The sequence below is a fragment of the Amphiprion ocellaris genome, chromosome 21, assembly GCF_022539595.1.
Source record: "Amphiprion ocellaris isolate individual 3 ecotype Okinawa chromosome 21, ASM2253959v1, whole genome shotgun sequence".
Classification (NCBI taxonomy): domain Eukaryota; kingdom Metazoa; phylum Chordata; class Actinopteri; family Pomacentridae; genus Amphiprion; species Amphiprion ocellaris.
This window is the reverse complement of record NC_072786.1, coordinates 21,372,604-21,396,893: the sequence shown is the minus strand read 5'-3', so window position 1 is coordinate 21,396,893 and position 24,290 is coordinate 21,372,604. Positions and strand designations below refer to the sequence as shown.

At 39.0% G+C, this 24,290-nt stretch overlaps 1 protein-coding gene across 2 annotated transcripts in view; it reads right to left on the bottom strand.

Annotated features, from left to right (window-relative positions):
* Positions 1-24,290, bottom strand: part of mkln1 (muskelin 1, intracellular mediator containing kelch motifs) — a 40,586-nt gene that overhangs the window by 10,547 nt on the left and 5,749 nt on the right. The window contains exons 4-14 of one of the 2 annotated variants that reach the window (XM_023299761.3): positions 20,655-20,743; positions 20,448-20,557; positions 15,566-15,758; positions 15,351-15,428; positions 15,002-15,067; positions 10,226-10,338; positions 9,776-9,988; positions 8,415-8,636; positions 8,190-8,319; positions 2,639-2,786; positions 1,708-1,822 (exon numbers count right to left, since the gene is read on the bottom strand). In XM_023299761.3, coding sequence (XP_023155529.1) covers positions 1,708-1,822; positions 2,639-2,786; positions 8,190-8,319; positions 8,415-8,636; positions 9,776-9,988; positions 10,226-10,338; positions 15,002-15,067; positions 15,351-15,428; positions 15,566-15,758; positions 20,448-20,557; positions 20,655-20,743 — 1,477 coding nt within the window. Of the gene's footprint in view, positions 1-1,707; positions 1,823-2,638; positions 2,787-8,189; positions 8,320-8,414; positions 8,637-9,775; positions 9,989-10,225; positions 10,339-15,001; positions 15,068-15,311; positions 15,429-15,565; positions 15,759-20,447; positions 20,558-20,654; positions 20,744-24,290 lie in introns of both variants that reach the window. The other variant, XM_023299760.3, reaches the window with a different exon arrangement.

The following is a 24,290-nucleotide window of genomic DNA, read 5'->3' as shown; positions in this document are numbered from 1 at the left end:
AATATCAGATCTGATAATTGGTTGACCATGGGTAGATTTATTGTTACTTTACAACAGAGTCAAGTGATTCTGCTATGAAAGTATTTTGGATCTTCTGATCTAGCTCCAGGCAAGCAAGCCAGAAAAAACTATCCTAAATGTACTGACCCCAGTGGCAAAGACAACCAGGCCTTTATTTGGGTCAGGATTAGATTCTAGAAAAGCCTATTTCTGGTTTCCCCTGCAAACTTCCTCTGTGTTTACCTGTTGCCATAATAAAGCCAAGAAAATGTTCACAGTATGAAATGAAACTTTATACTGCCTTCATAATTTTCACTTTAAAATTCTTCATTTGAAAGCAGTTTGTAACATAAAACAAACAAAAAAAACATCATAGAGTGTGGAGTTTTGTTGTACATCGTTTAACATCAGATGTGTGGCAAAGAGGAAATCACTATTTCAAGTAAGTTAATAAAAATAATAGGACTGACCCTGAATCTGAATGTTGTCAGTCAAATCAGGATGATTGAAACGTTTTTTCATTCCTTTTTGCTTAGTTTTTTCTTTTTTCTGTAGTTGGGAGACTGTGACTCTCTTTACTCTGGCCCAGTTCATTAGATGGTGATCTTTGTCCAGACCAACTCTACAATGATGACGGGGATGCAGAGAGGCACCGTAGTAACGTCGTATGGACCAGGCCTTTATTTCCTTCATTTCAGAGCAACGAACACGATACGTATATATACTGAATAGCTGTTACACCAAAACGTCAGCCTATCTACACACTTTATGTCTGACCAAAGTCACTTAATCAGCCCTGTTAGCATGCATGTGCATGTAGTGGTACTTCTTTGGTGCACCTGAGTGGCTTATTTCCCACACCACAGGGCATACGTGACACACAAGTTACACACAACACAGTGTCCCTTGCAGGCAAAGTCTTGAGCGGTAGAAAGAGCATCACTCCACCTCAGGTTTCATGAGTTAACCACAAATGTAGCGCATGCTGTCCCGTGGATAAATGAATGCTTAATTTAAAGAAGTTACAATATGGATCTTCGACTGATGCTTCTGAGCCTTGATGTTTAGGGAGTACCCCTAAACACTAGAAACCATGAGTGGCAAAGTGACATTCAGCAGTTTGTCCAGAAAGACTTTTCCTGTTTTACTGTGAACAATGCAGCCACATAAAACTTGCTCACGTTTCTGGCCTCATTATTCGCAAACAACTGTGGCAATTCCAAAAAAATTAAAAAATTATTGTTTAAAAGACAAAGTTGTTAATTCTAATTTGGACCTTTCAAAAGGACATTGTGCTCTCACAAAGCTCCCACGAATACTGTAACGCATGAATAATCGAATTTGTGCTTTTGTTTCTGACATTAAGATTTCAAATTCCAACAGAAACTGAGCCATAGCTAGGTTTGTCATTTCCTCCATATTCTGACTTGCAACTTTTGTACTCCGTGATTTGTAAAGAGTGATAAGTCCAAAGCTGTCCACCATGTTGTACTTCATTCTACGATCATTTGGCAGCATTAATGAGGGGAACATCCTCATTTTAGGTGTCAACAGAATAGAGTGAGGTGTGTGAAAGAGTAACAGAGAGATGGTAACTTGTCTCTAACTGAATACAATTTTGAGCGTTTTATAGAGCCACTATTTTATTTTTTGACTTGAATACTGTGTGACACAGTGTGTGTGTGTGTGTGTGTGTGTGTGTGTTACTTTGTGCATCTCATCGTAGACCAGCTGGTGTGCAAAGCGTGGACACGGTTCCTCCTCCTGCAGAGCCTTGCTTGGGTTTTCTTTCACAGCCTGATCATTCTTATACACGCATGACCTGCACAGAAACACACACGAGAAAAAGAGAGGGAGGAAGCAAATATACATTGGTGACAACAAGAAACTGAACACTTCCTGTAGCCCTCAAGGAAAAACTATTCAACAAATGCAGTTTGTACAAACAGAAACACACATTTTGTACTTTTATCTTTGTCGGGACAATCTGTGTCATAATGCATTCATTAGTCCTTTAAAAAACCCTAATCTAAACATGATGCAAACCTGAATCATGAAACCAAGTCTGAACGCTCAAACAGCCCTTTGAAGCGGTCTGAGACAGTGAGGATCAGCAGAAATGTTCCCACTCCACAGTATAAAACTGAAACTGTTTCTCACAAAGAAGAAGCGCAGATTCATATTAGGCTGTTAAATGTCTCACAGACTTATCTGACTGGACACTGAGTACAAGAACAGTAACTGAAATCCATGTACTGGAACAATGACGGCTGCAGCATGACAGCTTGTTCTTTGACAAACACCAATCCACATATGACGTACACACATACATAGACACACATACACACTGGGAACAAGCAGTTCCCTGGTAGATGGCTGAGGGATTACCAGCTGTGTGTAGAGGTCATGAAATGCTTTGACATGTGACGGTCTGCAGCGCTGACATTTGTATATAAATGTTGTGAGTATGAGGCGCATGTGTGTATGCATGTACTCTCTGCTATCTGTTGTGGTGAAGATCTTGGCTACAAAGAGCTGGCGTGTGTGAAAGTGCTTCCTGCGAGTGTTGTTGTGGTTACGATCAGAGAAACATCGCAGCAGCACAAAGTGTGTGTTTATTTGTCATCCTGTCTCCTACCAGCTATTGCGGGCGATGTCGTAGATCCAGAAGGAGTTGCGGACGTTCTCCTCACGTTTGTCCTTGTCTTTGCTGAGGCCTGACAGGACATGGATCTCGTTGAGTTCAGGGTCAATAGTGGCTCTCTGGGTAAAACCAGTCATTGGAACTGCAAAAGAGAAAACAACAAATAAATCAATAGGGAGCTCAACTCAGATACAAACATTTATCTCTACAGGTCTGACTCAGCTGCGATAAGGAAATAACACCATGTACAAGTCATGCATGTCAGCATTTCTTATTAGCTTTGGGGGAGGAAAAGTGTGCAAATGTAGGCATGAGTTTGACGAGTTCTATTAATAATAAAACTTTCTTCTCATCAACATGAAAAAAACAGTTAAGCAGCAAACAGCAGTATTAGAGGCTAACAGAGAAAACTACTTGATAACATAGCAACGTGCCACCATGGCAACAAGGACCAACAGAAAGAGCAAACAGAATGCAAATTCAGCTTGGTGTGATGAGAGACAGAGACACAGTGTTGTTCTACTGTGATTACTGCAGACTGGAGGCCGGCGGTGGATACAGCAAGGCACTGAAACAACAGGGATGAGGGTCTGTGTGGTCAGTGATCAGAGGAAGGCATGCACACTGCAGGAGAACAGGTAAGACCAAAGGTTGCCCTGGAAGTGAAACTATCAAATGATGTGCAAATAAAATGGCAGAACACGGCACTCACTGTGTACATGAGACTCTATACTTTAATATGCTAAACAGCAATTCTAATTGTGGACTCGACATTTGGTGTCCAATTACAATAAAATTCCCTCTAGTTTAACTGACAGACCAGCTCCACGTCTGTTCATCAAAAACCACAAACAAAGTGCAGACCGCTCCTATAGCTCAGCACAGCAATGTTGAAGACTGAATCCATTTTCAGCAGCAAGTAGTTCCTTTTGCATTTTCCCATGAATTGTGCACACAGAAGAGGAAGCACAACGAGCATGAAATTCATGATACGCTGCCAGCAGCTCGACACTCGACTGACTCAGCATGAGAACTGCTGTGGTGATCTGCTGCTTTAAATGCAGGATAATGATTCAAAATTCTAACTATTTAGACTGACTCAATTAACTACTGTAAGCTTAGTTGATATAATCGTTATTAGTGTTGGTTTTACACTACAATCAATTGGACTGGGAGACATATAGACTACCGTTGAAAAGTTTGGGGTCACCCACACAATTTCATGTCCTCCATGAAAACTCACACTTTTATTCATGTGCTAACATAACTGCACAAGGTTTTTCTAATCATCAATTAGCCTTTCAACACCATTAGCTAACTCAATGTAGCATTAGAACACAGGAGTGATGGTTGCTGGAAATGTTCCTCTGTACCCCTATGGAGATATTCCATTAAAAATCAGCTGTTTCCAGCTAGAATAGTCATTTACCACATTAACAATGTCTACACTGGATTTATGACTCATTTAATGTTACTTTCATTGAAAAAACTGCTTTTCTTTCAAAAATACGGACATTTCTAAGTGACCCCAAACTTTTGAACAGCAGTGCATGTATTTCATAAAACAAGGCTTTTGCTTCATCATTCTCAAAAAAAAAAAAAAAATCCACGTTAAAGCAAAAACACAACTGAAGTGCTGGCAAGAGCATGCCAAACAAACAGACAGATATACCATCAGCATCAAGAGGTGAGGGAATCATATGTGGATTGGGTTTGGCTACACTGAAAAAAACACTTTTCTTTCAAAAATAAGGACATTTCTAAGTGACCCCAAACTTTTGAACGGTGGTGTATTTAATACACTCCACTGCAGCAGCGATCCATTTTGACCTTGACAATAAACATGAAGGAGAATCATCACTTTTTTGACAGTGAAAACTGAATATAAAAAGAGAATATAAAACTAGAATTTAGTGAAGCTGTTGCATTGAACAAAAATCATCAGAACAGGCACGTTTTTCCATAGTCCAGCTGTGATATTCACATGACCATTGGAGGGGCTTTCATAGCAATTTTCACAGCCAGCATTAAGATTTTCAGCCATTTGTGATACAGTAGCCCTGCTGTTGGATAAGAACACAAGAGCCAGTCTTCACTCATCACATACATCAGTGAGCCTTGGGCACCCATGAACCTGTTACTGGTTCACTGGTGGTCCTACCTTGGACCACTTTAGGTACAAACCAGTATATAATGGAACACCCTACAAGAGCTGCTGTTATGGAGACTCTGACCCACTCATCTAGCATCACAATTTTGTCCTTCTTCCAACACATCAACTTCAAGAAGTGTTCATCTGAGGCCTAATTTATCCCACCAACTGACAGGTGCCATAGTAATGAGAAAATCTGTGTTATTCACCTCATCTTAAAGGGGGCTATAAGGCTGGGGCAGACTGGACATCGGTCGTCCTGTTCTTTAAATATCAGCACTGGCAACTGAAAACTCATATCGGTGAACAACTATTACTGACGATGCCAAGAGTTAGGGTTATTTAGTTCAATGATATATTTGAAAAAACTTTGTTTTAACAACTTGCACTATGACAACTCTAAAGTAACACAAACAAGGGTTCAGTATTTTGATAGTCTAACAAAACCCATATGGTGATATCAGACTGACTGACAAACAGAGCACAGGCTGGATGACAGACATCTGGGTTCCTAGACAGAGGCTGGGGTTACAGGTCGGCACATAAGCATCGAGAAGACGAGCTGCTGCTGCTGCAGTGCTGAGCTCGGCCTGAGCCTCAGCAACAACCACACACCACACTGATTATGAAGCAGAGAGAAGAAAAGCGAACTGTTCAGGCTTGCTGCTTCCTTCCTGCCAAATCACATTCTGTTCTTTCTTGCTCCGTTTCACTTGCACACCCATTTGAATTGTTTCAGTTTCTCATCCCCCTACTATCACTTGGTCCAGATTCTCTCCTCCCTGCCTCCCTGGGTAGGACGGAGGTGAGTGGTGGGAAGACAGAGGTCTATTTATAATGGGTTTGAGGCGGAGCTGAGACTGCAGCAGAGATTTCAGTCAATCTGGCAGGAAGCGTCTGACTGCTGCCGGAGATCTTGAAGCAAAGAATCTGTCACCTCTCCTCTGACAGAGGTGCAGAAGCCAACAGAACCCATTAGACTCTGTAGACAAGATGTCTGCACTGATCATGGAATGTTATTTATTTTATCTGATGGAGCCACTGGCTGAGTAAAACAATATCCACAAGGCGATGGGTCGGCTAACCAAAAACACGCCCACAAGAGTCAGGTGATGCCAAGTGAAACTGGATATGTATGAGCACAAAAATACACTGATAACAGAGGAAAGACAACATGTTCAAGGAGTGACTATCACTATGAATCAGACATGTTTCACAAAAGAAAAATGAGCATTAAGGACAAAAACAATACAGAACAACAAAATGATAAAAATTCACTTGTTAGTCATTGTCTGGTGGTTCAGTAGTGTTTAACTACAAATTGAAAAGGGAGAAATAAACAAGTTCTAGCCAAAGGACAAACCAGCAGATAAGATATAAACAAAGAGAAAGCATCAAGTAATATTCTCAGCTCCTGCTGAGTTGTAGAGTGATTTAAAAATGTGTCTATTTTCCAAGATATGAACACTTGAATAAATAAATACCTGAAGAGGTATAAAATCAAAACAGCAAGACACTGTAGTGTTAGTGTCTAGCCTTGTTCCTCAATGAATAAAATCCAATCTCATTTGTTGAATTGTCAATTAAATCAGATGTAGTTTATACCCAAAAACTGCTTCATCTTGCGAGTAAATTTGTAAAGCATTCGCAGTCACACAACAGGTTTCTACTTCATTTTTCTGAAGCAACTGGACTCGGCAGTATCTTGCAGTGTCTATAGATTAAGAAAGGATTTAATTTAACCGATGTCCGTTTAACATGTTTACAGAGTAAAATGATGCAGAATAGAGATTTTTCACTCACTCTCGCCAAGTGCTTCTCAAAGGGATTATAATATTATACCTTATTATGTGAATTTGTGAGTTATGTTGTAAATTAGTGCTACGTAAATAAAATCTAACTGAACGGTATCATTTGTGAAGGAAACCACAAAATCCAGTAGTGTTGCTTTGCATAACATGAACCCATAGAGCAGTAGCGGTCTGAAGATCGTAGCAGTGAATGTGGCGAAGCTGCTGCCCTTCTGGAGAGCTAATTGTGCATCATTAACTGGGATTTTTCACAGAGAGCAACACATGCAGCTGCGTGGAATCACATCACACACTGTGAATTGCATAATGTCTAAAGAAACAGAAAATGTATACATACAGACTCAGTTTGATTTGTGTCTGGGGCAGACAGAGATAAAGCTAGCTCACTTTAATCAAGGTAACAGTTTAATTCTAGGTGTGCAATGGTACACAATATTAGTGACGCACAGACACACGTGGACTGCACAGACACACACATGTTCAACAGACACAGCAGAGAAGGAAAGGCAGCAACTTTGTCTCTGCTATGAGCTTCAAAACACCAGGATGGACTGACAACAAGCTGACATGAAAGGAGTGCACATAAATTAAATAAATAAAATACTATTATTATACATCTTAATTTTTTTCTGTGTAGATACTGCATACATTCTCCATCCTATATCCTATTCATTATTCATACTGTTTAAAGTGTTCATACTGTTCATCCTGTATATATGCAGATATCTCAGAGTTAATACTGTTGGCATTACCAATACTGCTGTACTATCCATAATATTATACTGTTTATATCATTATACCATTATTGTACTTATAGCTCCATATTCATATACTTAGTGTGTGCATGCTACTGTTTATTCTGTTTATACTGTACATACCGCACTGTGTATAATGTAATCCTGTTTAGATGCTAAACTGTATTCCATCATCTTAGTAGTTGGACTCTGTGTAATGACAATAAAGTTGAATCTAATCTAAACTAGTGTCCCAGGGCTGAAATGCTGGAGACGCCACATTTGTTCATCCACAAAACATTGCAATAACTACAAGCAAGTGACTGATCAGTGATTGCTTTGCTGACTAATCTGGGTTTGGTAGGTGTCACTCAATGATTAGTTACAGTGGGTTGTGTGAAAATCCAATAGTAAAACAGCGGAACACACACACTGTGAGACACTGTCAATTTAGAAAAAAAACTACATTTTTTGTGTTCTATCAATGACTAACATTTCACAGAACACAAAAGTATTTTCTGTGTTAGTTGTTGGTTTAATCTGCCTTATCTATAAATCTGACTTTTTTATGCAGTTACAGTGCAGTTCAAAGTGCTTCACAATACTGATAAGCCACAAATAAGGCAAAACTAGAATACAAACACAAGGAAAGGTACTTGCACTAATATCCTATCCTATAACTAATAAGGCCAAGTTAAAAGGTGACTTGAAATTGAATTTCCGTGTGTGTTACAGCCACTCATTGTAAACTCTTTAACTAAAACAACAGTATCAGACTGACAAGTGCAGTTTCCTAAGTCAGTGCACCCCATCAGTTCAGAGAGGTTTAGGCTGTCCAGTATTCTTACCCATCCCGGAGTCCTTCTTAGTGCCATCAGATATGATCTCTACGTGGTCTCCATCCACATCGTAGCTGAAGAAATCATTGAGGTACGTCTTCGACCTCTGACCCCCAAACACATAGAGACAGCGATTTCTCTGGTGGTCAAATAAAGAAAAAAACTTAGTCTGGCAGGATTATACTCTTCAGTAAAAGTAATAGATCTAAACACAACATCTGCATTCACACTCACGGTGTGGAAGAGCATACAGTGCCCAATGCGGGACTGGACATCTTCTGGCCCAGCGTTGCATGAGTCCTCCCGCAGGAGGCTCCACGTCCCGCCCTGGCAGTGGTAGGCATACAGGCCACTGAACTGCGGCTCTGATGTCCGGCTGTCTTCAACGCTGCCGTTACACGTCAGGATCCGACCGCCGAATGTGTAGATCATGTGCTTCTCTGAGTCCATGCACATCTGCAGGAAGAACAGAAGGAAGGGGACAACAGGGGCAAGAAACAGAGGAAACCGGAAGAAGTTCAGGTCAGAAAGAAGCTGAGGCAAGGATGTAACGGACAGCAGCAGGAATTTCTGGTTTCCACTGCCTAATTACAGTATTTGTCTATATGTACAAAAAAATATGACAGTTTCTACATATACTTTCCATTCCACTCACTAAGTTATTTAAATGAGCATCTTCGACACAATTTTGTCCTGGTGGGTTGTGTTTTTGTTTTTGCAGTGAAGATGCGTTTTTAATCTGCATGTATTTAATCTGCATTGTCAGGAGTGAGTCCTAACAGTAAAATAAATAGTCATAGTTCCCTTGGACTCACCTCACTGATCAGCAGACAACAATGAGCCTAACAAGGCTGACTTATTACTTCAGTAGTATGGTAATGTATATCTAAAGTTTCAAAATAAAAGTGGCAGTAAAATAAAGCTGTTTCAACATCTAAAGCAGCAGTTCCCATTTCCATTTTGAAATCCCAGCTAAAACCAGCTACGGTTCTTGTCATCAGCGTGCAAGAAAAGCAGAAGCTGCTCCGAGTAGTTTTCTGCACAATATTTACAATTTGGTCCTGTACATACAGCCCTAGATTCTGGGGAAAACTGTACAGGTTCGGTAAGGAAGACTTTGTTTGACTTATGGTATGTTTTGTATTTAGGGAGAAACAAATCATCTAAAAGAACTGACATTTACTTGTTTGACCATGTTGTCTTCCCATTTGAGAAGATGAACAAATGTCACAAGGTGTACAAATACCTCTACAAACACCTGAAAGATGCATGAGCAATATTATTAAACTTAATCTTATTTAATTTGTAAATCTCAATGATTGTGTGACAGTTTAATACAGTTTAAATAATTTCAAGTTTATAAAGTAGACCAACTAAAAACTAATACAGTCTCTAATCCTTGAAGGCTGTAGGAGTCCTTTTTCAAAAGCATTTTGGAGGATGAGGATTTAGAATTTAATAGGATCACTTCACTTTACCTGGTGAGGTACCTGCTTGGATGAAGAGACTTAACAAACCGCAGTAATGTACTCAGTGAGTGCCAGCTTCACAGCCTGTATGTCAAAAGTGTGTGAGAGGTCTGGCTTTGCAGCTACCTGATGGTCAAACACCAACTTCGGCCCTCCGTCAGCCGACGTGTCTTCACTGAGTAGTGTCCAGGTGTTGGCATCAATGTCATAGCGGTAGAAGTCACTCTTCAGAGACTTGCTGTTCCTGACACTCGAGTCTAGGTAGCGGCCCAGTGTGTAGATCTGACGTCGCTGCGAGTCGATGCACATTTTGTGGCACGAGCGAGCACTAGGACCACTCTGATTCATAGACAGCAGACAGGCTTACATAGCTTACATGAACATATAATTAGTGTCTTAAAGTAGTAACTATCTTGAGGAGTGTGCCTGTTAAGAGTCTGTTAAGTGTTTTAAGAGGAGACTATAAGAACTATTCACAAATACTTAAACCACCAACAATTTAAGCAGCTCATGGAGACTATAAATCAAACCAATATTTGGAAACACAGCCAAATGTTTTTCATGAGTCATCCTCACCTCTTTCTCAGTGTCTCTGGAGATGCAAGCCCACTGGTTCTCCTGCACACTGTAAGCCCAGAAATCAGCCAGGTCCTGTGTGCCGTCCCAGCCCCCGAACAGGTACACCGTCTCTGCAGGGCACAGACATTGCTTGGTCAGAGGGCAGACTGCTGCTACACAACAATGAGTCTTTTCCTTCATGTGTATTCTGTTTTTGAAAGTACTCCCAGGAATCAGGTAAACTAGGGCACCTCTGCTATCAAAGTCAGCAGAAACTCTGTCACACACTGAAGCAGTTACTTTGAATAATTAGATGAGGCTTGTGTTTTAGTACAGAATCTAAAAGAGAACATGGCAATTCAGCTATGTCCTCAGACATCAATTATTATTACTGTCCAAAATGCTACTAATCTGCTAGTATTCAATAACCACAATAAAACCGCAAAAGAATAATGGTGATCACTTGGGATGTGCCAATTGTCTTTTTGTCTGGTCTGCTTCTAATACACTGATCTAACTTTACAACAAAAAATATATATATTATGTAGTACAGCCACACAGGCAACTAGGTTTAGGCCATATCATCATAGTTTATACCAATATTCAGAGATCCCAAAGATCCCTTTTCTATTAAACCGATATAGAGACACTATTGACATGATAGACTGTATTGCACAAGACATGTCACCAGAGGTCAGTCCTGATGCAGGCAGCTGGAGGGACACCAGAGCTAAGAAAGACGGTGACCACTGGTGGGAATACAACACCCACTTTCTGGGTACACTTATGGGTGGTTCCTTTAGCAGTGAAACAGGAAAAAAAATTTTGAGGCAGGAATTCCTGATGGTTGTTCATTTTGGGCTGCTGACAACAATTAACTTTAGGCACACAGCTAGATCGTAATTTAGGTCAAAAATTATTCCAGCAAGATTTGTCAAAGGAACTAAACTGTATTAGACATGAAATATAGGACGTGAATAAATGGATACTTCAAAATTCTATTGTAGACCGAGATAAAAATAAAGCAATGATTGTGTCTTTTTTGTAACCAGACGTGGCTCTTCCTGACCAACACACAGAAAAGACCTTACTGAAGAATTTGATATGAAGCTAATTTACCATTAAAAAGACTACAGCAATATGAAATTTGGCAATCAAGCAGGCTTCAGTTTGTGAACCTTTAAAACATGCCTGGACCAGCCCCAACCCGATCCCATGAATTGCCTTGGTTCATTCCTTTATCGGACGATTTTCTGCCTTTCAAATCCTGATTCTTCTTTGCAACACACCCTCCCCACCCTCTGTCATTTTAAAATATGAATGTTTGGGAACTGGAAAGTAATAAGAATGCAAAAGAGAACAAGCAACCAACACTTTATGTATTGTGATATACTACTTCTAATTAATAAGCTGCTCTCTCTGCTATGAAAACATCACTGTTTGGGTCAAATACAGGCCACTGTGGCTCAGGCAGATGGGAGATGTGGGAAGTTGTGATTGTATCAGAGACTCGTGTAGGAGGAAATAAGTTGTGCCAATACTGAGGCAAATTCCAAAACAGAGTGAGTTGTAAAGCCTGAAAGTATTCGCTGAGCCACTGGCAGTGATCAACAATAGGTTCCTTTGTACTCAGCATTAGCAGAAATTGTATGTTTTGCATTGGCTGTAACTGAGTCATTTCAGATCATGTGCTTCATAATGTTTGACGTCTAAGAGCATGACCATATGTGTGACTGTTGGGCCCCACAGGTAGAGATAAACCTGCAGCTTGTATGAATTAAACACTGCATTAAAAAGACACCTGTGGGCCAGAATGCAGGAAGGAAAAGTCTCAGACGGGTACAGGGATTTATCATCTAACTGTCTATGACGCATCACTTTCAGCATGAGATCATGATGTATTAGCTCAATACAAGGAAATCACTAATTCAGTGGCTTGTTTTCCAAAGCTGACATCACATCACTAAAATAAGCCCAGTACACAAGCTTAGGCATTTACATGTTTAAAAGCCTTGCCTTTCACACTTTGGTTCAGCAACAGCCAAAACAGGACATTATTACTGAGGATCAAAGTGGACCAAGCAAGAAGTGATTGTTTTGGGACTGAACTATTTAAAATAAATAAATAAATAAATAAATAAATAAATAATAATAATAATAATAATAATAATAATAATAATAATAATAATAATAATAATAATAATAATAATAATAATAATAATAATAATAAAATAAAAATTTGAAAACCTTTTAAAAAGCATACCTGGCATCAAAACACACGCTTGATTCTGAACAGGTTCAACTGCCATTGTACTGAGACTTTAAAGAGGAGCCAAAGTGACAGGACCAGGGCAGAACAGGTTTGGTAACAAGGATCATTTTCACCTCACTTCTCTAATTATGTAGTTGGTTGTATGTTTCCTTTAATGGTTAGCTCATTTCTTTCATCCATTTAGTTAATATTCTCTTCTCAGTTCAGACACATACAATTATACGCATAAACTAACAAAGACTGTATTTGTCCCGAACATGTTCAGAACATGATGTTCAGCTCAAGATGAGACTTCCTCAGTTCAGTAATTTCAAAAATTACTGTCAGCAGTCTATTCATGCCTACACACTCACACACCAGAAAGAACTAGTCTAGAGCGTCAGTTTGGGGACGTTTTCACAGCACACAACTAATTATGAATTTGATTTATTTTATACAATATTAAATAATCAGCTAGGCGTGTTTTCTTTTTGACAGTATGCAGCATGTAAAATGTTTTCATGATACAAATGTTCTAAGTACTGTACTAGCATTTGTATTCATTTTTCTTTACATACTTACAAGACTTAATGTCTTATATATAACGGCATGTTTTACTGTCCATGTCTTTTAATGGTGACTTCTAAGCCGGTATTACCAACAAAATTTCGTTACGTGACTGGTGAAAGCTAACTGCATAATGACAATAAAGATTCCTGACTCTTAAAGGCAGTGCCTAAGCATTTCCACAGTGCGTAAGCCAAATGAACATGCAAACAACTATGCTGAGAGATCTCTAACACAGTCTGCTGTCATTTATGAGCAAATTGCAGCATCTCCTCTCTTTTTGAGTCACATCACATAAAGAAAAGAGTCTTTGATAGAGACAGTGAACCTAGGTAAGGTGAAGTGAAAATGACCAAAACATGACTTTGCTCTGGACTGTGAGTGCAATAATACCTTGCAGAGTAAAAGGCAAGTAAGGCTAGTTCATCAAACCACGTGTTCAATAAGCATAAACACGTAGAAAAGTGACATTTTCAACTGCTTTGACTGCAGTCTACCATCCACCACCAGTACACAATATACCAGTTAATTGTGAACTGATATGAACAAGCTCAAACAGAAGCTGTCTGTATGTAGGGGAGCTGCTGGCTTAACTTTCCATATATCTTAAAATGTGGCAAATTCTTATTATCTTAGATACTGGCTGACACAGCAAAATATAAATCAATGACATCCATGCTGTGAATTTATTATCTTTTTAAATCGAAAAATATAACACTTGTAGCAATGGCTAAAGAAGAAAGAAAAAAGAAAGAAGCATCAATATGATAAAGATAATAAATCCCAACAGTTTCTTTGTGGTTACACCCTGACTATGGGAAGATGATGAAATCACAGTTCAAATCAATTCACTCTAAGAACTGTTTTACAATTGTTACACTGTGATTGTTTTCTACAGCACACTGTGAATACGTAGGGATATAGTGCTTACTTCACCTTAAATTGGTTTAATCTTTATGTAGCTAATGTCTTGAGTCTACGGTGAAGAACTATAACCTGAGTTGCATTTTTAGAAATGCAATGATAACAGGCCAAAAAGACATGAAAGTGCATATATTTTGGTCAAATAACATCAGCTCCACAAACACCAACATCGACACACGTAACCACAGGACTTAAGTCTTCCAGAAACCTGCAGACAACCACGGCTAATGTGATGACTTGTCCTTTTGCACTCAAAATCTATTTTTAAAAAGTCACTCTCGAGGCCTAAGCACTTGGAACTCAAACCATGCGTTGTGACACATGCTAGCTTTGTCCAGTAAAATCATTACTGCTCAGAAAATAGGATCAAGGTGACAAGCGACTAAATTAGAACCAGACAGACAATTTGAATGACGACAAAGAAGTCATTTGCAACAGCATGAATGATTTTATATTTAAAGCCATGCCTTCCTTGTTTTACATGTACATGCTCTTTGGCAAGAATTTCCACAGTAATCAAAAAAAGGGGAAAAAAATGTGGGAATTTGAATGGGATGAGGAACAGGGCAGGACTGTTAAAGTACAAAGAAATCCTTTGGTGTCTCCTGTATCAACTTGTTCTATTGACTCCTCCAACCAAAACACAGAGGTCAGTGTGTGCGGCCTGAGACACAGACCAGAGGGATGCAATGCCTTCTCTCAGCTCTGACACAAGCTACAGACACTGCATCACTCTTTCTCACATACACGCGTACACAAAGCAGCCTTTTGTTTTTCCGATAGCCAGCGGGGAAGTACACCACCAACAGTCGCCAGATACAGAAAAAAAAAACAATAGTTATGTGTCTCTGTCAAACCAAAGTTGTGATTTATGTGCTTTTAGAAGAGAAATGCCCTCCGCATGGCTTTCTTTTGAAGGAGATTGGCTGGAGTTGGAGGGGACGAGGAGGGAGGGTTAATTTGATTAAACAGCAATAGAGCTTTGCGTTCTGAGTCTGAGTAGGAGGATGTGAGTCATAGCCAAGTCATAACACTGGCTGCGTGGGTCTCACCAGTCTGGACGTCAATGACCATTTGATGTCCTCCCCTCATCCCTGGCCTGTTGTCATCGCCGTCACCTGCAAAGAGGAGAGAAGGGAGGAGACAAGGACGGCATATGAGTGTGGGATGGATGGAGGATGACGCAGAGGAAAGCGAAGGAATGGATAATATGAAATGGGTGGAGCCGAAGGGCAAGAGGGGGCAGCAAACAAAAGGGGAAGGCAGTGCTGGTTTAGAAACAAGGCCACAAAGGCTTCAGATTGTACTGAAATGTTTGAGTCACAAATGGGGAATATTTCCCACGTGAAGAGATGATCTCACTGTTCATGTCGTCTCGGTTGATTTCTTGGGCGCTTGTACCTTTGTTGCATTTAGGGATGATCTGACTCCACCTGGGCTTGTACTCCTGCTGGCTGATATACTGGTTAAACAAACCATCTAACAAGGAGAGAAGAGATTCAAATATTGCAAAATAGCCATTAGAAGTGTAACTCAATTATTTTTATTCCACACCTCAAAAAAAATCATTAAAACAACCTAACACTCAGCAGTGACGCTCATGTTTAGTACGTTACCTCTCACAGCTTTGTCTATGAGCTCCTCACAGGCGTCAAAGTCTCCTTGCAGCACCAGTCGGTCGTGCAGGTGGGTGAGCATGGGGTGCTCCAGTGCTATCCGAGTCTTCTTCTGCAGCGACTCGAAGGCCTCTGTGTAGTTGTGTTGCCGGAAGTGTTTGAGGCAAAGGCGGATGGCTTCCTGTTCTCTGTACTGCAAGGACACCAAGAAGAGGAAGCAGAAGGCTCAAATCAATACACAAAGTTTTTACAACCCAAACCTGTCAGACAGGCAACTTCTGAACCTGGGTGACAGTAAACAGAAGAGCTCAAATATGGAAAGCACCAAATGATGCCACCAAACACCTGATTAACATTTGAGATGTGCTTGCTGGCTCTTCATCAGGTTAAACCTAAATTGTTAAAAATTGCGGGTTAGTAATTTACAGGTCTTTATTTAGGTTAATGTCCTATGGACTGTTTAAGGATAATTTATTTTTGTACTGGGAACAATAAGCATTTTCAGACAGTGTTCCTACACCTCAGTATTTAAAGAGATCACCATAAATTTTACACATCACAGTGTTTACAAGGTAGTATCACTGTATATGTGAAAAGAAAACTGTGCAGTGCCTTTAGTATCATCAAAGATAAGATAAGACAAGATAAACTGTATTGATCCCACAGTGGGGAAAGTTCACTGTTACAGCAGCTCCAAAAAGAAGAAGTATAAAGGAAGTACAAGAATAAACTAGAACACACCATGCAAAATTGCAGAGAACATTATATACACAAGATAATTTTGTTACATTTTTTTTAAAAAGACTGTATAAAAAAGGAAAGGCAGCTGTGTGAAGTGTGATATATGTCCTAATGTGATGTCGCTAGGAGCTAGCATTAGCTAGGGTGTCTGGAGCTGAGCTGTGTATGCTGTGTTTCTGTGGTATGAACCTTAGTCATTCTGCAACTGAATAACCCCAGGTTCTAGTTGTGACAAAACAAATCAACAAATAGAATTAAAAGATATTTGATGTGGTCGTGGCCTCAGTTAAGTCAAACAAAGTTATAGATGTGCAATGTTAAAAATTGTTGGCATGCTCCGTTAACTTGGTGAGTACGATGCTCGTATTATCAGCAGGAATGATGTCCAAAAAATTTGTAAGAACTCAGTTTATCTTCCAAAATCAACTGCACTTATTGCTTAAAAGTTTGACATATTTAGCTAAATGAAAACAGACTTTTATATAAGGATTCACTGATACAAACATCGAATCCTGTACAGCTTCTCATCTACAACTTCTGTGATGCAGCCCACCCCATACCATTTTACACCAAGCAGGTAGGTGGAGGAGGAGAAATGCCAGCAGTCTGGAGATATTTTAAGACGACAAAAGTAAAGCACAAAGTAGACAGCAAGCTCTGCTTTGGTAAATCATCAGGAGGCGGACTGAGAAACGGCTCATTTTCCTCAAGCAAAGAACTAAAACATCTGAAATCCAAACAAATGCAGACCTTAAGGAGCATCGGAATGCTAGCAGTAGAGCTGAAACTATTTATTGATTAATTAATTGATTGTCAATATTAAATTATTCATCAACTATTTTGATAATCAGATTATACATTTTGAGTATTTGTTTAAGAATATAACGTCAAAATTCTCAGATTCCAGTTTCTTAAATATGGATGTTAGCTCTGATGGCTAGCTACCAGCACGACACAAAAATAACAAACTTTGCAGCCAACACTGGAAAAGCAAGAGAAAATGTTCAGAGACCACCTGTGCACAGTAAAAATACCAGCAGCTCTTACCCTCTACGCTGCTCTTGATAACCAACCGATGCTGGTTGATAATATAGGATTTTGACGCATGCTCGCAGCTTAGGTATGAGATGCCGAATTAGATGCTTTCTCTTTCTTTCCCTCTTTTATCCCAATCACACACTTTTATTGCTTAGTGACAGAATTGAGCTGTAGCTTGTCTTCCCAGGATTTTAAATCTAGGCCTGAATGGTGTCAGGGTCATTCTCATGCACATGTGGAGGAGCTCATTGGTGAGCCTGGAATGATATTTAGTCTGAATTATGTTCATGGCTTAACTCACATGCACTTTGCTGAACTACAAAGACAGATTAGTTGGCTAGCAGGTACGTTGAGCCTGAAGTCAGAGTTTTCAGTGAAGTGGCTCTGTTTTAACCTGCTAGATCTCCACAGTAACTGAGGCTGTGGAGCTATCCTGGTCTAGATCAGGTTATGTTCAGTTTTAGATTTAAATCAGCTTTAAGAAGAGTCTTTCTCTAAGACACTCTTTAGAAGTGATACTGATTCTCAGCTGTTGGAATACATTTCATCTGTAAACACCTTGAGCTGTATGTTACTAAAACCACTGAATGTAGTCGTACAGTAACAGTACCACACACCCTATGCATTGTGTTTCCATGGGAACCTGACATGTATTTAGCTGGTGATGCAGAATTGTATAAATATGTTTTTATGTTAGCTGGGATAGGCTCCAGCACCCCCCCGCGACCCTAGTGAGGATTAAGCGGTGTATAGATAATGGATGGATGGATGTTTTTATGTTTGGTTCGTTTAAACTGCTGCTGCTACAGAATTGATTAGTTTATTAGTATTTACTACAGATGATATTCAATCAGTAACATTAGTTTCACTTTCCTTTGTCCACAAATTGAAGTGATTTCCTGCATTATGGTTTGAATATATGAAGTTTAATAGCTTTATTGTACAGCTATCAGTTAGACATAATCAGCTGCATGGATTGCTAACTAAATACATTAACACACATTTAACAGTTTTCTACCAGCATTCCTGTCTTACATCATTTCCAGTCGCAGCTTTTAATCATCATACATTTTATGTTTACATTTTGACATTTTTATACATTTAGACTATATTCCTCATTGTTCTCCAATAAAACAAACTGTTGATTGAAGCAGCTGAACATGATTGGTTCATTTTGTGCAGAAAGTGAGTCAAATGATGTGTGAAACACTCCTTTTTTGAAGCTGGTCAAGTGAAGTTGACAAAGAAAGTTGAAAACCACCTTCATACCTGTTAACTCTGACTGAGGTTTTAGTTTTTGTTGCGCCTACTTAAGGAAAGTCTGACTACTTCAAACTGCCTTCATAGTTCAGCCCTCTGGTCTGATAAACCACATAAACACTAGAAGAGCTGCGCGGGTCAAAACAGAAGCGACCTGTCAAATGTAAAATCTCCTAATAATTCATTGATTATAGGTCCGGGTCCATATAGGATCAAGTCTGGGTCCAGACTCAGACCGCAGTCCACCAGTTAGTGACCTGGGGTCTAGTATGTAGTAGATTAAACGAAGCCTCGAGGTATTTTAGTAATCAAATTACTCGAGAAATAATTTCAGCCCTATATCCAAATGTAAGTACTTGCACTTGGTCTAGAAACACAGTGGTATTCATGCATCCCTACTTCTTCAACAACCTTAATATTTGGCAAAATGATGAATCAAAAATGTTCCATTTTGGTATTGCTAAAAGGTTTGTACTTGTATATCAGTAAAGAAAATAATATCTGATTATAAAAGCCAGCCCTGCTAAAACTTTCACGAGAGCCATTAGCCATCAAAGAACTACCTCATAAGAAGATGGATATTTTCATTCATCTTGCCTTTCAGATACTTCATGTCTGGAAGGCGTAGTGCAACATGAACTGAGGTCAAACTGTCCTATGTAGTGATGCAGTGAGCTGTGGTATCAATAAATTACATGATATGAGTTCATATTAAGTTCATCTTGATCAGCTGAATATGTAACGGGACTGAAACAGGAAATGTGGGATGACAAGTTAATGAAACTGTCCAATACCGAGCTACATATGAGTTTATGTGGCTTTCAGCTGTAAATAAGCTGTGATTTACAAAAAAAAAAAAAACAGCATATACCATGTTCTCTCACAAGTTTAGTGAAACAAAACCAACTTTCGGCACAATTATATTCTTTACAGTTTTTATAGTTCTAAAATGCCAGATAAATACAAGTCCTTCTACAGACAAACACAAGCTGTAAATGCACAAAAATAGTCCACCTAAAGTCAACATTCAATTGTGGCTTCACCAAGGTTTCAAACCCCAAATTCCTGAATGAATGTCCTCCATCGAACCCACTGTGCCACCATGAACAACACTGACTGAGGAGTTTGACGCTCCTTATACTACCTCAGCAGATCTGGAAGAAGTCTTGTGATTGGCTAAACACACCCATCACATAATTCGTAAAGACTTGAAAGCTGAGAAGCTGCCAAAATCTTGCTGAGCAGAGCAAGAGTGGAGGCAGACAGTTAATGTTATGAAGTGGATGAGAGAGACAGTAATAGGAGTTGTCCAATCACAGGAGGTCTAACAACACAGATTTGCTACTAAGAAAAAAGGGTGTGCCTGAGGTGCAGAACACAGCATCCCATAAATTCATCTTCTTTCCAGAAGATGAAGGAGCTACATACACATTCATTCAGCAGTTGGCCCGCACATATAAAGTACATGTGTTCAGACAAAAATACAAAATAAATGTAATTTGAAACCTATTTTTAATAAATCCTTACATTCCTAGCAGGACTTATTTTTATTTCATGACTATTTTTGAAATATACAATCAATTACGCTTAATATGTTTAAGTTGTCTTTCTTGTTTTGACAATTAAAACAGGGCAGCGCACCATCCATATTAACTAGCTGCCACTAGTAACCTCACTCAAGGACATTTGTCAAGCTAACAGACACCTCAGAGATATTTTTTGTAGAAGTTTAGCTCTCCTGCCAGCTGATTAATCCATCTAATGAGAGATTCAGGCCTGCTGTATCTCTAATCGACTCTTCTAGTTCTACCGCACGTCTCCAAGCTCCAGGCTTAGTTCTTACCTTGCTGTACCAGTTAAGGCAGGGCTGCACCACATCAGGGTCTTCAATACCGTGCAGTTCAATGTACCAGATGCTGAAGTTAAAACTGGGACCCCAAGACATCAGAGGCACTAAGACAAAAAGGAAGAAAGATGAGGAACATATAAAAACATGACCAGGGCAAAGAAAACAAAGCACACAGGCTTGCCAAACTGTATCTGCTCTTACCTATTTTGACAAATCTGCAGGGAAACATCTGCTCGTCGATCTTGTGCTTTAAGGTGAACGTTTCCTTGTTGTAGTCATTCTTAAGGCCACTAGCAGATGGAGACAGAGAGAATCAGGATGATGCAGCTGTTTTACCAATTACGTTGCTGTGTCGAGATGCCAACTGAATCCATATGCTGGTATATTCTGGACAGCCCTCTCACTCTGGCAATTAAGCACACTTCATCTGTGGGTATGGCAGCTGCAGCTCTGATCTGTTCTCTTTTTAACAAACTGGCCGTCTGGGAACGTAGACGATTAACTGAATGGTGTGAATCAACAACAACTGCGTTTACTGTAGTTTCTCCAGAGACAAAATTACTGCATCCTGGAGAAAATAGGCTTAGCATCCCCAAACAATGGGTGCAGAATATAAATAACAGTTTCCAGTTCTCATGTAAAGGTACGGGCTAGCTGCTTAGTTAAAAAAGTTTCTGAAAACAATGAAAAATGTGGGACACAATTGGCCAATTAAGAAGATGTAACCAGATAATGATTATACTAATAATTTAAACTGTTGCTAATTTTTTTTTCCAGTCAGCTAAGAGAATAATTAATAGTTTCGGAATGGGTATTCAGATTGGGTTTGGACTTAACAAGAACTCAATACTAAATAAAGCACAAAGCATTTAGAACAAAGGAGTAAACATGTAAAATTTATCTAAGCACAAAGACAGACATCCACATCAGTTCACAGAATTCAAGCTGAGACAGTTTCAGTTTATACTTTATAATAACAACATGTCACAATGTGCACATCCAGAAACGTTAGCACTATTGTTTGCGAATTGCTGGCAGCTGTATCTGTTGTAGTGATTGTGTTGTAGTATAGCTTCCTTCTGGTAAACGGAAACATTAAAACTTTACCAGATTGAATAACAGTTTTTATCCCAGAGCTGTCCGATCCATTTCCCCTCTGCACACAAACAGACACAATATGTGCAATAAAGAACTGAGTCTTGCACTGGACTGCACTTTACCACCCATCTCACTGCTCATTTTGCACAAGTTCTCTTTACATATTTATGTCTTCTGAGTATTTTATTTTATCTGTACATAGCGCGTCTTTTTCTATTTTTTATCTATAACTGGGAATCACCAATCGAAATTTTGCTATGTGAAAACAATGACAATAAAGGTTCTTGATGCACCACACACAATGGTCATAAAGGATACTGTTAGCTTATTTAGGCTAATGTAGAAATGGCTCAGAATGTGAAGAGTAAAAATCAAATCCTGAAAATATCTAAAGTGATTACATACATATCAGTAAAACGTCTATTTTCTTTAAGAACATTCACAAAAGAAATCAACCAAAATCCAACGAATTCTTTTTTCCCCACCAAAAATGTTCAAAAATTCCTCAAAAATGTTGAAAATAGGGACATCAGAAGTTTCACTGTGAAAGTACATTTTTTTCAACACTTCCAAACTTTAAAACTGGTCAGTTTGACCCGCAGGACAACACGAAAGTTAAAGCTGTTCTCAAGGCCCATGGAAATACAATTGCATTGGTACTGACTACTACATTATTGGCATTGTAACACCCCACCTGAGTACCACTTTAAGTCTTTGCATAAAGCTGTATATAAGATGACATTATACAGTAGTGATGGCCACAAGAGGATGAATGTAAGTGAGGACAGGTACAATGGGTTTCTTTTAAAAAATGGACAAAGAAACTGTATTCTATTTGATCACGGACATCTAAAATGTATGCTCACATTAATGTGTTACAATACTCTTACTTTCATATCTGACTCCAAGTTGGTAACAGATTTGTTAAGCTGGTCACTAAATCACAATACAAAAAAACAGTTGTATTGGTAACTAATTAGATGAAATTGCATAATTTAAAATCTCATTTTTGTGACATGAAACAGTTGAAATGTGTTACTGTCTTGAATAAAACAAAAACTGTACATTTTTTTAAACTAACAAACTACTTCAGAAGATTCATCAAGGGATTAGAAAGATGCTGATTTGATAAGGAGATTCAGGGTTCAGGGTTTGATAAAATGCAATTAAAACCTATCCCTGGTTAATGTGTAGTTGTTTTAACAGCTTTTGTCTCCATTCTTCTCTGCCCAGTTTGGGTAAATGTTCCTGGTACTAAATTTAGACACTGCTCAAGAGGTGGTACTAAGACCAAGTTCCAGCTCTCTGAGGTAAGGAACTGAACAGCTCATCTACAACACTTCAAACAATAAAACTAACAAAACATGTTAAGATGAGCGCCGCAAGGAAGCGTGTTTCAATGTAACTGTGATTGTCTGGTTCGGGAGATGTGTTTTGTTGTTTTTCTTTCTGTGTTTTTGTAAACTGTAGAATGCTTGCATAGTATGAGGAAGTGGATTGCTTGTTTAAATGTCCCAGTCTGCTAAGGCAGTGCAGGTATTTAATAAAAACAACAACATAGACTACAGTTCAAAAGTTTAGGGTCGCAGAGACAATTTCATGTTTTCCATGAAAACTCACACTTTCATTCATGCGCTAACATAACTGCACAAGGGTTTTTTAAATCATCAATTAGCCTTTCAACACCATTAGCTAACACAATGTAGCATTAGAACACAGGAGTGATGGTTGCTGGAAATGTTCCTCTGTACCTCTATGGAGATATTCCATTACAAATCAGCCATTTCCAGCTAGAATAGTCATTTATCACATTAACAATGTCTACATTGGATTTATCATTTATTTAATGTTATCCTCATTGGAAAAAAATGCTTTTCTTTCAAAAATAAAGACATTTCTAAGTGACTCCAAACTTTACAACAGTAGTGAAGGTATTTCTTAAAACAAGATTTTTGCTCCATCATTCTCCAAAAAAATCTGTCCACATGTTAAAGCAAAAACACAACTGAAGTGCTGGCAAGAGTATGCCAAACAAACAGACAGATATACCATCAGCATCAAGAGGTGAGGGAGTCATGTGTGAACTAAGTTTGACTTCTCTGTTCCTCAGCATCATGGAAGACAAACTGTACATTTATGTGTAAATGAAGGCTAAAATCAGAATTTGACATCATTAATAATCACAAAAACTGCACTTTAGGGTATATGAGATGTGGCTATTAAAAATAATTCTAACACTGTAATTGAATTTTATTTCATTGAAGCACCTTGAAATTTTCATAGGTTGTTTCCGCTGTCCACTGATCAGTGTTTACTGTGGTTTATAGCCACACCTCGTCCATTTCAAAGTGCACCTGATCCAAGGTGCTTTAACAAATTACTGCCGAACTTCTCGTGTGAGAGTCACACTTCTGATGGTATCTCATGTGGTAATTCTCATGTTTTACAACTTTAACACAGTGAACACTGAACTGACGTGTTAGGAGAAAAACATCTAAACACATCATAAAGAGCTCTTTTCACTAGCAGCATCCACCTCAGTGTGGCGCAGTATCTTCGCGAGGCGTATGCCTCTGGATTTTATTTGTGTTTCAAGGTGAGATCATTCCTATGTCTTTTGGCTATTCATTATTTATTTATGAGTAAATGTACCTATTTATGTGTTCTGGTAACACTTTATGAGTACCTTGACAAATAAAGTGTTCATGTTCAAGTTAAACTCTAATTTCTGCTGGTTTT